The sequence below is a fragment of the Dicentrarchus labrax genome, unplaced genomic scaffold (genome assembly GCF_905237075.1).
Source record: "Dicentrarchus labrax unplaced genomic scaffold, dlabrax2021, whole genome shotgun sequence".
Classification (NCBI taxonomy): domain Eukaryota; kingdom Metazoa; phylum Chordata; class Actinopteri; family Moronidae; genus Dicentrarchus; species Dicentrarchus labrax.
This window is the reverse complement of record NW_026136702.1, coordinates 19414886-19429998: the sequence shown is the minus strand read 5'-3', so window position 1 is coordinate 19429998 and position 15113 is coordinate 19414886. Positions and strand designations below refer to the sequence as shown.

At 38.2% G+C, this 15113-nt stretch overlaps 1 protein-coding gene across 1 annotated transcript; it reads right to left on the bottom strand.

The window, feature by feature from the left end:
* Nucleotides 1–11256: 11256 nt before the first annotated feature.
* ciao2b (cytosolic iron-sulfur assembly component 2B) lies at nt 11257–14233 on the bottom strand. Its single transcript, XM_051420926.1, has 5 exons — nt 13990–14233; nt 12700–12779; nt 12216–12341; nt 11983–12028; nt 11257–11781 (listed from the first exon to the last, which is right to left on the bottom strand). Exons 1-5 carry the CDS (start codon nt 14114–14116, stop codon nt 11681–11683), a joined length of 480 nt encoding a protein of 159 aa, XP_051276886.1. The 5' UTR covers nt 14117–14233; the 3' UTR covers nt 11257–11680.
* Between the last annotated feature and the right edge of the window lie 880 nt (nt 14234–15113).

Genomic DNA, 15113 nt, shown 5'->3' with positions numbered 1-15113 from the left:
AGTGCATTAATCCACCGAGGCTGCACAGTCCTCCCCCTGACCACAGAAATTCTTTAAACTTTAACATGTTTTATACTTATGATTTTATTTTGTTAGATATACAATAAACATATTTAAGCTGGTCTAATTAATCACAACTGCAAAAAATCAAATATAACAACTGGTTGCACAATTCACTGTTTCGTTTAAAAAAATGCATTAGTTTAACACTGATGCCTCTATGTTACCTACTTCTCTATTTCTCTAAAGTTATTCTTACAGTAATGATCCGGTCGGATTCCCCCTGAAATCAACTAAACGACACGGTAGAACCACTACTGTTTTTGTCCACAGTTCCTTTAAACACAATAATGCACCAGCATTGCCATGACATGACATGACATTGTATGACAAAACTTTACCCAACCAATGCATATCAAATGACATTTTTCAAGTAAGCATGTTACTTGCATCGAAAAGGCAATTACGTGTGCCAAACAGCAACAAAATCCCTCATTGTAATCTTCATCATTTCATTTTAATTGAATCACAATCAGACCAGTTAGTAGTTTCATTGAAATTCTGACATTCAATGACTTTAGCACGTCCAGGTAAAAAGGACCAAAGTGTGAAAATACATCATCTACTCAAAAGTCAGTGACGTCTGAGATTATGGTTGATGACTGGCTACACACTGTACTTCCTCTGTATATCTTGAGAGGAGGAAAGAAAGGAGAGTCCATGATGTCAAAAGGATGACACAGAGTGATTGTTCACTCGTTTTTGGTTTTTTTTTACACCAAATTATCGTGAGAAAAATGTTGGTAACAATTTTGACAAAGTGTGAAAACATGCACACTGATGACCACAATGGAGAAGTAAAAGATGACTAGGAAGAAGTAGCAGCAGAGGAGAGGATAAAATGAAGAAAACAAGATGGAGGGGAAATGAGGGGATAGTTTGGAGTAATATCTGGGGGAAATCACAGAAGCAAATGGCTGCATGCTGCTTTTCCAGCTTTCTGTATTATGTAATTCTCCATAAAATTCCTCTGACTGCCTACTCAACTTTTCTGTTGTCACTGTATCCTTTAAATTCTCCAAAAAAAAATGGAGCATAAACCTTTTTGTTTTATTGCTAGAAAATGAAGAACAGCTTCTAGTTAACGGAACGTCAATTGATCCCAGCCCTTAAAGCTGCTGGACGAAAGGCTTAGCATAGCTCCACAGCAGCCACTTCCTGTGCTCTCAATGTCACACTTCCTGCCTCGCAATGCAGTCGGGGGCGGTCTGCCAACCCACCATCGGCTGCACTTCAATACTCTCCCTCGTCTCCTCTTTCCAGCCGACGACAGCACCAGAGCTGCGTCTTAAAACGAGACACCTTGGCTTCCTCCCCTGTGCTCAGCTGTTTTTCTTCCCCGACTTCCAGTCTCCAGTGAGGGGAAAAACGTGTCTGAGCTGGTGCTTCTGTACACCATAAAAAAAAAAAGGCCAGTGTTCCCCACAAATGCCACTGCAATTGGCTAATGAATCAAGAAAAAAATGCTCACATGGTTAAATCAGCGCCGAGCCTTTACACCAAACAAATGTGCAACAGAAACACATGTAAGTTACAACAGCCTTTTTTAGGCATTGAAGGTAATGGAACTGATACTGGTAAAATGACTGAGAATGAAACAAACATCCAAAAACCAAATATCCACACCCCCTCCAAAAAGGTAAAAAAAAAAATGTATTTCTTTAATCACACACCTCATTATTGTGAAAAAGCTAACAAGAATACTTTTGTAACTCCGTTTAAATGTGTTGCTTGGAAAAACGTACAGAAACACATTACAATGCCATGCAGCGCGTTGAGTGGTCGGAAGACTCAAAAGGCACAAGTACAGTCCATTTACCATTAAGTAGCAACTGTAGTGAAACTCATTATGTTCAGTTTGTGTTGATAGAACTCGATGCATTTTGAGATTGTGGAAGCAGAGGTGTCTATCCTATGGAGGGTAGTCATTGTTTGTGACCATTTTTTCTTTTTGCTGAACTCATTTTCTTTTTTCGGTATGTGCCGTCATGGCTCATATTACACCATGTCATAGTGTTTCGTTACTGCTAAATCAGCAATAGGGCAACTACGGTAAATCTCCAAAACATTTTAATGTGAGTCATGTTTAGCTGAATACCAATAAATAAGTCAGCTTTAAAGGAATAGTGTGACACTTTGGGAAATACATGTATTCCCTTTCTGACAGAGAGTTCGATATTACTCTATCTCCCTGTGGTTTTTGTATGGAAATAGCTCTATCTTGGCAGACGGCCTGGCTAGCTGTTTCCTCCTGTTTCCAGTCTTGGTGCTAGGCTCACCGACTGCTGGCTGTAGCTTCATATTTAACTGAAAGGTATGAGAATCGTTTGGATCTTCTAATCTAACCATCCACCAGAAAGCGGAGAAGTGAATTTCCCAAAACGTCAAACTGTTGAGTGTGACATCATAAGTTACAAAGAGGCCAGAGGGTTGCAGCCTTAAATGCTGATACATCAATTGCAAACACTGACTGAATCATTATGTATTGTGGTGGCCAGATTGGTATGTCATGGTTGTTGTATTGCAGTGTGTTTGTGATGTTACACACACCCTGTCCTGTATATTTCTCCGAACCATAATATTATCATTCCATCTCCTCTCAATCTTTCTCACAGTTTCAGCGATACTGACGTGACAAAAAGAGCCGAGTTGTGTCTCAATATTTTCAATATTTCCTCTTTGTTACCCATTGACATCAGCACCACTTCTGCAGTCCCAAGCCACGTTTAAACAGACATCCCACAATACTTGCATAAAGACTTGTCAATATTCTTATTCTTAGATGCATTATGATTCGTTTCCCGAACAATGTCTCGATGCAGAAAACTTGATTATCGTCATATTGAACTGAAAAATACTGTCCTCTGGCTGGTCTGCCTCAACTCTGTGATTTACAGAGTTTCCTCTTTACTCACCGTTAGCTAGCTAACTCAGTCATGGCTCTGGTGCCTGTTCCAACGCTGTTACCTGCCAGTATTCCTTGCTGGGAAGCATCGATAATTAGTTTATAATCACATTGTAGCCCTCTGAATTTGAATTGAATCGAACCACGAGGTGCCCACAGATTCCCACCTCTAAAAGCTGTCCCAGTGTGTGATTTTTAGCATGCTGGCGTTCCAGAAGCAAATGAGGCGTGACGTGTAATGGTACAGACACACTGGATCCGGAGATCCGGCTGTCCGGTGCATGATGGATACGCTGCTCCGAGTTGACCGACTGTTCGCCATATCGGAATTTACATAAACAAGACTCTACTTCAGCTTTATGCAAATGTCTATCCAGCGCAACGAAACTCAAGTCAGACTGTAAAACTAGGCGGTGCTGATCAAATATGAATCAGATTATGTTACTGCATTGCCTATTTCTTGCCTCAAATGTTTTCAGAAATGTATTTTAGTGTACTGTTAAGCTGTAATATGTAAAAGTTTCTGGGCTTGCAGCCATGTTGAAAGAGGCAGATCAAAAACCAAAATAGCACTTTTGCCATGCACCGGGTGGGGAATTCAGTGGTCCAGTGAATCCAGATGTGTCCTCGCCGGATTCTGTGTGTCTGCACTATAACACAACAGCATCAGCATCGCGGCGGACCGGCTCTGATTGATTCGGCTCTGTTACTACCTCCACTGCTGGGTGGGACAACCCTTTCCGTGTTCATACATCTTATACAAAATGGTGAAGTGGAATAAGAGCACAACATTCCTGCATAGAACAAGCTGTATAAAAGGGACTATTGTGTCTCAACAGACTCTACAAAGTAATGTCATCAAGTGTTTCTTGGTGTTCCAGTTTACTCATCTCACCCCAAAACCAGGAATGTGGTAGTCCGAATCATTAACACAGACCCAAAGGGCAAACAGTCATCAGATTCATTAGCCTGAACAACTATGAAAGGAAAATGACGAAAGGACAGGAGAAGAGAACTGAAATGCCCCCCATCCTGTATGTCACAGTCACATGAACATTAGTGCAGCTCGCCTGCAGGCCAGTCACTCACTTTAGATGCTTTGTGATCACACATCACACCACATATGACTCACATACTGTAGGCCAAGCAGAGATGCCACAAAATGTCATTCAGAATGCCTCAACTATGTGAAAACTAACTCTGAAATATGCACCGACGTTTAATCCAAATGCCAAGAGACATACTGTTTTGACTGTCTTAATATTTGAGAATTTCCTCGGGCTGTCCTTAAAGCTTTTTAACTGATATTTCATCATGCTATAATCATTATATGTGTATTTAAATAGTTGAAACACAACAACACAATGTTATAAATCAAAAGATGGGACAAGATGAATGAAATATCTTTTTAGCTTAGCCTTTTTTTTGCAGAAACCCACATTTACTCATAGGAGCTCAAAAATGTTGGTAGAGGGTAGGCATGGGAATCGAATCCACATATCTGGGTTTTTGAAGGGGATACAACGGGCAAGCCAAGGCTTCAGCCACGGGGACAGGCTTAGGATTCTGAAATGACTGGAAAGATGCAGCCTCCCCCTTGTCCCCTAGTTCAAAATAAATCAGAAAACGAATATAGAACTATATGCTGGCAGGCTAGACAGCTTTTTCAAGTCAAACCATGTGAGGATATTCACGTATATCGTATATTTTCCCATCCAGAGTAGAGGGAATACTACACACGTTGCTTTTATTTTTTATACTAATAGCATGTTTAATTTTTTTTTGCTGACCACATACATGATTATTATATGTTAAAATGATGAGGCTGTTGCTGACTATTGCATTCACAACACACGAGGCACACGGTCATGAGTTTTAGTGTTGCATGGACAGCGAGATGCCATGATCACATGCTTTACACAGGAAACAGAGATGAGCACAAAGAGAGAGCAAAGTATTGCATTATGTTTCTACTACTACCCACACGCTAGACAAATGCACATGCTATCCTCTGAATGCAAAACGTGCTCGACAGGGTTGCAATTCTTTTCACATTATATCTGTTCATCTCTGAATGCATAGTAGGAAATGGAGAGAGGGTCTTCAGAACATCTCTTAATTCATTTTAAAAGGGAGCACACGAGATACATTGAATAACAAGGACGAGCCGGGAGACGCTCTGAGATCCACCCAGTCCCTGACTTCCTAACTAGCACTGGGTTCGTCCCACTGCACTCCAGAGGAATGCCAAGAACTCACAGCTGCAATGAACTTAAACTAGTTCTGTGACAAAGCAAATGAATGAGAACACAAACAGAGGCAACATGAGCATGTAAACAAGGCTCTTTCTTCTCTGCTGTGCAATGACCACAACACACTTTTTTTATGAAACCCTGACATAAACTGAGGACGTCCAACAATTACTGAACAGCCTCTGCACAGAGCTGCTGCTGGAGGACAACTTAGTCAAAATTATTAAGAAACGCACGCAGACAAAGTGTCCTTAGATAGGTTCCTTATTACTGCATCTGATTTCTCAAAAAAACTTGTTGCAGTCAACTCACAGTAGAGGTGTCAGAAAATATCGATACACTCGAGTGTCAAAATATTTTCTTTTGTGATATTGTATCGATCCAACCGTTAGAAAGCATTGTTGTACACATAAACTGAGGGCTATGGTGTTGTCCCACTGTTCTGGGTCCATATAAAACCAATTGTATACATATGGTGGTGTGTTCTTTATACTATGACAATTGTATTTGTTTAAAAAATATAATATATAGTATCACGATATATTGAATAGTAACCCCTGTATCATGATACATCTTGAATTGCCAGATTCTTGCCAGAACACAGCCCTAACTCACAGAGTATATACACTGTAAATACTGTAGAGAAACTTTAACATAAAAAATACAAATTTGGAGAACTGGTGTGGAGGCAGGTGGGAGGGTCTAAAGCTCTAAACTTTCATTCTAAATTCACAAAACAGAAACAGCTTTTGTATGACGCTAAAAATTTAGTAATTTGTTATCGTTTGTTGCATTATTAGCACCTGCCATAAACAATCTACTCCCCCCGTAGATCCCCCAGTCAGAGTTATTTGGTGTCGCTGCTGGGAGAGACCACCATAGCTGTGTATGAGTTGAGACGTCTGTCAATCAGGTTAAACACTTCCCAAAAATATGCCCATCTTTAGTTTGAAGTTTCAAAATTGTTTCCAAGACACACACAGGACGAGGTAAAATGAGGTGATATTTCTAACTAAAAAGAAGTGATTGTATTTAAATAGTCGTAGTTGGGGGTGGCAGAGTTTCCCGTTCCTACCTGTCAGAGTGACCTTGAGCAAGACACCGAAGCCCAAACTAGCCAGAACCTCACATTGCAGTGTTTAAGTGCACTGTGAAGTGCTTTGAACTGCTCTCAGGAAAAAGCCACTAGAGGCAATAAAAAGTGCATCTCATAGTGGTTGTTGATTGAACAAAGCTGAGAGACCTTCTGAGGATTTATGGCCGTGGCTCCAGTTTTGACAAACAACTTCTTTGTTGATTTTAAACTGATAAATATTTTTAATCAAAGAACCACACTTGCACAAGTGATACTGATCCAGAAAGATACTGACAACAAACAGTGAGACTGTACCTTAACACACACAGATATTAATATAGTCACACCCGTGCAGGTCAGTATTTACACTGAAGTCTAAATGACTCAGAATCAACATGTGTAATTCATCTTAGTCATCGTGATTACAACTAAAACATTTCTGTTCTAAGGCCAAACTGCACTGTTCACTTCATAAAAGCATGCATGTTTGGATGACAGTGTTAGGCACTCAACACAGCTCGATTATTACATGGCATTATGTTTACCACAGTGTGAGAAACACAAGTATTCTAATTCATATGCATAGCGATTCTTACATCTATCATATTGCCCAGCCATAGACTAGCACGACTGCAACTCCCTCGTCAAGCATCTGTGCAGCACCAATTCTGAAAATGGAGAACTATACAAAACAAGTTGCACAATGTTTAAAAAATAAATAAATCACTCTGGTTACACAGGGGCGGCAGCAAGTTTTAGCTATAACAGTCCAACCAGGTCTAAGACAAGGCAGCTACAGTATCTGCTCGACTGCTGTGTAAGAAAGATGAGCCTGGGAGAGGAGGAAAGCTGATTTATTATTCTGCTGCCCTTCCGGTTAATATCACATCTGCATCTGTTAACTCTGAATTCCTTCATTCAAAACAAGCAGTTCTCTGTAAACTAAATGTTTACAGAATTAGCTGAGCCTCACAGTATGTGTGTGTCTATGTGAGTGCATGCAGAGTGACTGCTTGGAGCCAGATGGCATTCTGTCAAACAGGTTGCAAACACACACACACACACACACACACACACACACACACACACATTCCTTTTCCTTAGCTTTCTGACTGTATGTGAATAATGTGTGAAACTGAAATCAAGGGCATTTCTTTACAGTTTGTTCCCATCTCTCTCTGTGTCTGTGTGTGTGTGTGTGTGTGTGTGTGTGTGTGTGTACCCACCAGTGGTCCGTACTCCCTACAAAGCTCTTTGAAAATAAAACCCAAATATGTGGAGACACTGCAGTCCATTCCCCCAGCTCTTCCTCTCTCTCTCTCTCTCTGCAGCTCTCTTGGCAAACTCACATGCCTTATGTTCAGCCTGACTCTATGGGACGAGCTACATCCTCACAGCACACTCTAGTCCATGAAAACACAGTGAGTTTTAGATAAAAAAAAAAAACTGTTCACAGCCGACTCACACTGACCATCATTTGTGGGTGGAAGAAAGGACAAACCTTGGCCTCCAGCCAACACCTCTGCGAGAGCTCTGTACCAGTTTGTAAGACGCCTGTAACCGACTAAACGCTTCTTTAGGCGGTGAACTAAACAGTTCGTCTCAATTCATTCGCCATAACTGCTGGAATCAGTCTCAGCCGCTTTCTGGAAGATGTCAACTTCTTTATGCCTGTAAACCGAACTCGGGTCTCACGGTTTCCGCTCCACTGAAGCTATTTTCCACATACGCACACAGACACAAAACTTAGACCAAACTTCAGTTAGTGTTTGCTTAACCTACCTCTGGAGGTATGAAATGCTGTGCACGGCTAATGAGCTTCCATCGACCGTGAATATGCTGAGGTTGGTGTTGAGGCTCTCTGTGCAGCCAATCCTGAAGTCTGCAGAGGACTGGCAGGCAGACAGGCCAGCTAAACTGGCCTCGTCTAGAGCCGTACATACACTGGGTTGAGCGAAGTCTCTCCAACAGAACATTCTGTGAGGAAATAATGGACATGTGCATACAAGATCGTTTATGAGACTATATATTATACAAAGCTCACTCAGTAACTTTATTTCTCTAACAGACTATTAGCTACGGTGGTTGTTAGCTAACGTAGTTTGGTAACCTAGCTCACAATAAATGCTATTCAATTAGCTAACATTAGTCATATATATGTTATATTATAACAAAATGTTTTATCTTGAGAATAAATATAGCTTAGCTAATGTTGTGTCCTAGTTCTTAGACCCTCTTTGCATAGCTAATGCTATAACGTTATATCATTCTCTAAATACAGATCTTTATCCTTTGTCGTTCACTTTGGCCTTGCTAAACTCATAACCCCTAATTTTACAGTGCAATTTTTTATTTATTTATTTTCCCATATTTCTGGCAGGACTAGCTAGGAATTTTTGCTCCCTAAAAACAACTGGACAGGGCCCCTCAGCTAACAATTATCTATCATTTGTGGAAGGTTCCTTGGGCCCCTGGGTCCAACCCTGAATAATGGCTTCCTCCCATTCCAGAAAGCTGAATGTACTGCCAGTACGAACAGATAACTGTAGGTCAGGTATTTCAAGTAGGACTACGTTACATTTCAGAAAGCAGCCCTCTGTAACCATCTGTCCTGAGCTGGCTCTCTTGTTCCTCCTCACCCTCTGATGACCGTTTCATTGACTCAACTCTGTGTATACACGGCTCTGGCTTCGGCTAATGCAGCTGTGCCGGCTGGGTCTGTTATCCGGGGTTTTAGCAGTGATGCAATGTTTCCAGATGTGGAACAAGAGGAAAAAAAAAAAATACCTTATTAGTCTTGTCTGAGGAACAACAATAATTCCCCCCAACAATTCTGTAATGCTAATGTTGTGTATGTGGTGCATATATATTATTTCACTGAATCTGTTCTATAATCCAACCCAATAACCTAATACTCTTAAAAGGTCTGTTTGATTGGTTCATATTGTTTCATACTTTAATATGATTTTACAATAGAGTTTATTATAGGATTAATTAATGTCACTACACAAACACTAAATTCGTGCATTTGGACAAAAATGGCACCAAATAGCACAATCAGAGTCAAACAATGGGATCACATCCATCTTTCATATTTTACTTCCTACAATAAAGGCTGCATAATAAATGTGTGTCAGTGTGTTTATTGTGAGCTTATCACGAACTTCTAAAATGACCCTTCGTCACAGCGACTTACAATGTAATGTGTTTGACCTCCATAGGAACAAGAGCTCAAAATGCTTATCAAGATATTTTTTCTATAATTTGTATATTGTACTGGGCTTCTGTGAGCCAAACATCTATTTGTGTAAACTGTATGAAAAAAGTGATATTTTAGATTAATTGCTTTTACTCTTCTACATTTATCACTTTGACGCAACCTGTTTTCCAGTTCAGAAAGATTAGTGGTAATATTACTTTCCTTGTTGGTGTAAGAGCTTACTGAGTTCATCTGGTTGAGTAAGACGAGGAAAGGAACGCCTCAAGTCTGATGAGTAAATTGGGGTTGGGTCATTTTGCCAGATTGCCTCTTCAGATCTGTTGGACAGAAACTTCCCATTATCAGCCTCTACCAGGAAATGTACAGGGATAAGGGCACCTCCTGCTGGACTGACACAGACATTCACAAACAGTGTTGTACTGCGTTAAGGACAGTCTATCTTTCTCTCACTAAATTCATGAGTGCACTGAACCACCTAAACTTCAGTCATATGTACTGATACGGAATAGTAGTAGAGTAGGAGACAACCTTATATGCCTTGATATTTGTGGCATGAGTTGTGAATTGGCGCTATACAAATAAAACTGAATTGAATTGAATGACAGGAAGCAGATGAACATGACATTGAGAGCTTAAGTTTTGTTCACCCTATTTACATGCAACACTTACACCATCACCACAGCCTCCAAATAGACATAGTTGAAAAATAATCATATCATTGAATCAAGTTCTCTCTGACAGTGTGAACAAATCCTCAACATAATACGCCTCTCAAGCAGTATTTGCTGCTGGGCTGCTTTTTTGAATTACATTAGATTGTACAGATGTAGCTAAAATTAATACAATGTAAATTATCATTATTTGAATTTTATCATAATTATTACAAATTATGTTTTGTACATGTCAGTGAGTCCCCAGAGGAAAACGATTCTGAGCCCGTGTCTTGATAAATAATAGATTTTCTTTTAAAAATTAGACACATATACAATATATATATATATATACAATATATATATATATATACACAATATATATATATATACTATATATATATATACACTATATATATATATATATATATATATATATATACATATATATATATATATATACATATATATATATATATATACATATATATATATATATATACATATATATATATATATATATATACATATATATATACATATATACACAATATATATATATATATATATACATATATATATATATACATATATATATATATATATATATATATATATATATATATACATATATATATATATATATATATACATATATATATACTATATACACAATATATATATATATATATATACATATATATACACATATATATATATATATATACATATATATACACAATATATATATACTTATATATATATATATACAATATATATACATATATATATATATATATATACACACAATATATATATATATACAATATATATATATATATATATATATACATACACACACAATATATATATAAATATATGTATATATATATATACTATATATATATCACACAATATATATATATATATATATATATACACACAGACATTAGATTTTCAATTTATGTCTCCAGCAGACGAATGTATCGTTCCTAAATTGTTTCAATAAAACACCGTCAAGATGATATTTTTGTGTCCCTGAAAAATAAAAAAAAAATTAAAAAGGTAAAAAAAAAACACACATAACACACAAATATTTTCATTATTTAATTTCAACTACTGATCTGTACACTTTTAATAAAATGTCAAAAGAATGAATATTATACACAGGTGAGGATTTCAGACTGCTGCAGATTTAAAAAAAATATAAAACAGGAACTTCATTGAATGCCAGATAGAAGTATAATTTCTAAACTATTCTGCATTATGAGTAATATCTTTATTACAACTGGGTTTCTCTGTCCCTTTCTCCAGGTAACACTGGAGCAGGCTGTATGAACTCTGACCTATTATTCTGACTTTGTTTTGCTGCATCAATTTCCACCAATGGCAGTTTTTCACACCCGGATTAACAATGGATGGATAAAGTCATCAAAGAAAGAGCCAAACATGATTGGCTCGTCAGAGAATACTGCTGCAATAATAAGTGGCTGAAAGTAGAAGAAGCTGATTGGCTGCTCAGATGCTCCTGGTGGACAGACACTGGTTGACCACCTCCAGCAGCGAGGAGTTCTCCAGAGCTGCTGCCACTCGCTCTTTGTCTGCTAGCTGTTTGTTCACTGCACACACACACACACACACACACACACACACACACACACACACACACACACACACACAATATAAAAAGGGAAAAAAATACATAACATACAATCGTAAATTTCCCTCACATTTAACAATGAGCAGTAAAATCATTAGGACTTGTGGGAAATCTATTATCTAATATCCCATCATGCCTGCTGTCTCTGTATGATTTGTACCTGCTTCCTCTGAGGCGTGAGTCCCAGGAGTGATGTGGACATCAATCTGAGTAGAAACAGAGAAACACACAGGGCTTGGACCGGAATTGAAAAACAAGACCCCAACATACAGAAATCCCACATTGTATGTCATGTTAACGAACACTCAATAAAAGGAGGTGTTGTTCAACGTGCATCTCTACACCACACACACACACACACACACACACACACACACACACACACATACATACTTTGAACCTGTCTGGCAGGGAGCGTAGCAGCTTGACTTTGATTGACAGACCGATGAGTGTTGCCATGCTGCAGTGGGGGATGGTGGGTGTGAACTCAATACCCACAGTGCTCTCTGCATCACTAACCTGAGAAAAAGACAAATAGAGAGTAAATAAACAACATACTGAATGTAGTTATGCCATTTTTTATTTTATTTAGTATATAAATTAAAGTAAGTAATGCTTATTTTACTGAAGAAGGATGGAGTGTGGAAGTTGATTTAAATGTTGAATGTCATTTAAAAAACAACAAGAACTCTGTTAAGTCAGGTCAATTAGGGACAGAATAATAGAATAAAGGGATGAATGTTGGTCAAGTTCAAGCTACCCAACCCTTTCATTTTTTTTTTATTATTTAGTATTGCTAAGTCCATTACAGGGTAATGTTGCTGTTCTCCATTCACCCTTTAGTAAACCTAACAAACCCCACCAAAACCCAGTGTACCTTGACACGGACTTGCTCCACAACATTGAGTTCCTCCAGAGACAGGGGATGCTCTGGATCGTTGATGGATCTGATCAGATGTACCTTTGAGTTAAAGAATTGATGACAACATAATAAAAACGTCATATGCTTCCCTTTATTGTAGTCATTTATAGAATTAGTGTTTTTTCTTTTTGTTAAAACCCAAGTTATGTAATAGTTTGTATATTTACTGAAAAAAACCTATAAGCATAAAGCAATAAAATGGTAGAAGTAAGAAATACAGGACTAGCGTGTAGGGTTTAAGGGCATCAGGTGGTGCGGCAGTAGATAAAACGGTTCATTCTAAGGTGACGAAAAAGAACCATACTAGTGATTATACACTAGTTAATTAAAACATATCTATGAATATCGTATTTCATTTCTGCCAAAAGCTCCTCCTAGATGTTACACAATAAACCTTAAAAATATTCTTAAGCAATGTATCAAGGCACACACTGACCAAAACTATGTTGGTTTAGTATAAAAGGTACATACTTGGATTGTAGAACATCTCCACTGAAGTCTGAATGGCTGCAACTAATGATTATTTTCACTGTTGATTAATCTGTGGATCAGCAGCTTAGTTACTCCATCATTATTTAAATTAAACAACATCGTGAAAAATGCTCATCATAACTTCCCAGAGAGAAAAGGTGACAACAGGTGTAAAACTGTTTTCTTTTTGTTTTGTCTAATAGTCCAAACCTGGAAGATGAAGATACACACTGACAGAGAAAACCAGAAAATACACATTTCTGTCAAAACACTGAGGCCAGTGAGTGTTTGTTTTCTGCTTGAATAACTTAAATTATTAGCCATTTTCAAAATCGGCTGTTCGTTTTCTCAGTCAACTAATCAACTAGATAATCATTTCAAATGCGTCGAATAAGTTATGTTATGTTTGAATTTTAAAATATGCTGTAAATGTGTCTGTTCTAGACTGTAGCTACATAACATTTAACTCTCAATTTAAATTAATCTCATTAGCTTGATATGCCCGCCTATCGGATACACAATAAGTGGTTTTAAGGTAACGTGCTGAGTAAAATTAACTAGTGTTATCTGAACAACCACTGACGCCATCTTTATCGTGCAATAGCTACAGTTTTATTGTAACAGTTAAAGTAAAGTTATCTGTACGGTGTAAAACCAGACTAAACCACTGACAGTATATATGTGTGTATATACATATATATATACATATATATACATATATATATAAGGTCTAAACTAGAGAAGAACAGTTAGCTGAACTCATAAACAGGATATCGAAGATTTCTCTGTCGTCGATGGGGTCGTGGACGTCTTCATCCTCGTCGGTCGCTGTCAGCAGCCTCTCCCCGGACCGCTGGAAGATCACAGGGTTTGCGTTCTCCAAACGTGTTCCTCCGGACATGTTCACACCTTAACTTAGTCCGCGTTAAACAGTAATGTAATGTAGGTGATGTAGACAGGTGGTGCTGCACTCTGGCACCAACACAAACGCTTCCTGAAATAACGGAAAGTGATAGAGTCCAAAAGAGTGAGGGAAAGCCTTAAAGGGACAGTACACCCAACAAGTCGCTCCTGTAGATAGATAGGTAGTGGCCATGTGTATTGGAGGGGGGAGACATTTAAACTGAAACGGCTCACATTATCATTGTTTTTATTGTGTGCCTTTAGTGTGTGCATGTGTTTTATTAGTTTCAGTTGTCTTAAGAATATGATGTCGTGTGTAATGTCCCTTTAACTGGTTGTGACTCTCTGTTTGTCCTACAGATGGCACAATCTGCACATTTAAGCCCCCAAAAGTAACCCATTAGACGTTTGTCTATAGTCTAGTCTGCACTATACTGAGAAAGGTCTAAATGAGTTCTGAGAAGCACCTTATAGTTCAGAGTAGTGGTGCTCAAATAACTGGGTGTACTCTTAATTTATGTCCCAAATGTTTTTAAAGTAGCTCTTCCAGCAAAGGATGAATCCCTTGTGTTGCAAACAGTGTTGTGTAAGACTACTTTTGCATATTTAACCCAAAAATGAGCCAGTAGTGTTTGCATATTGTCACTTAACGTCTGCTGCTTGACTTCAGGGAGTAAAGATCATTATGAAATTAATATTAGCCACAGAGGAGCTATCCTAGAACAGAATTTAGGATTTAGTAGTAGGCATACCCAATGCCGACTGAAAATAAAGTAGGTATATTCTGTATACCTGCATAAACCCTGCACTACATCACTGTGATTAATTTAGCTGTCTCAACTTCTTGGGAGTTTGTGATGACAATGTTCTGCTTGTAAAGCAGAAAATTAGGACACTGTTTCTGCCATTTATTCGCTCATCCATTCAGTAGTTTGTTTAGATATGTGCACACCAGCCACAATCAGACCTATCAGATCTGACAACTCTTCTCCCTA

Coding starts and splice junctions, on each gene's coding strand:
- ciao2b (XM_051420926.1), bottom strand. CDS start 14,116: ATGTCCGGAGGAACACGTTTGGAGAACGCAAACCCTGTGATCTTCCAG. Junction 12,342..12,699: donor TGGAGCAAGTCCGTGTCAAG/GTACACTGGGTT, acceptor TCTTTTTCTCAG/GTTAGTGATGCAGAGAGCAC. Junction 12,029..12,215: donor CCCTGCCAGACAGGTTCAAA/GTATGTATGTGT, acceptor GTTTCTACTCAG/ATTGATGTCCACATCACTCC.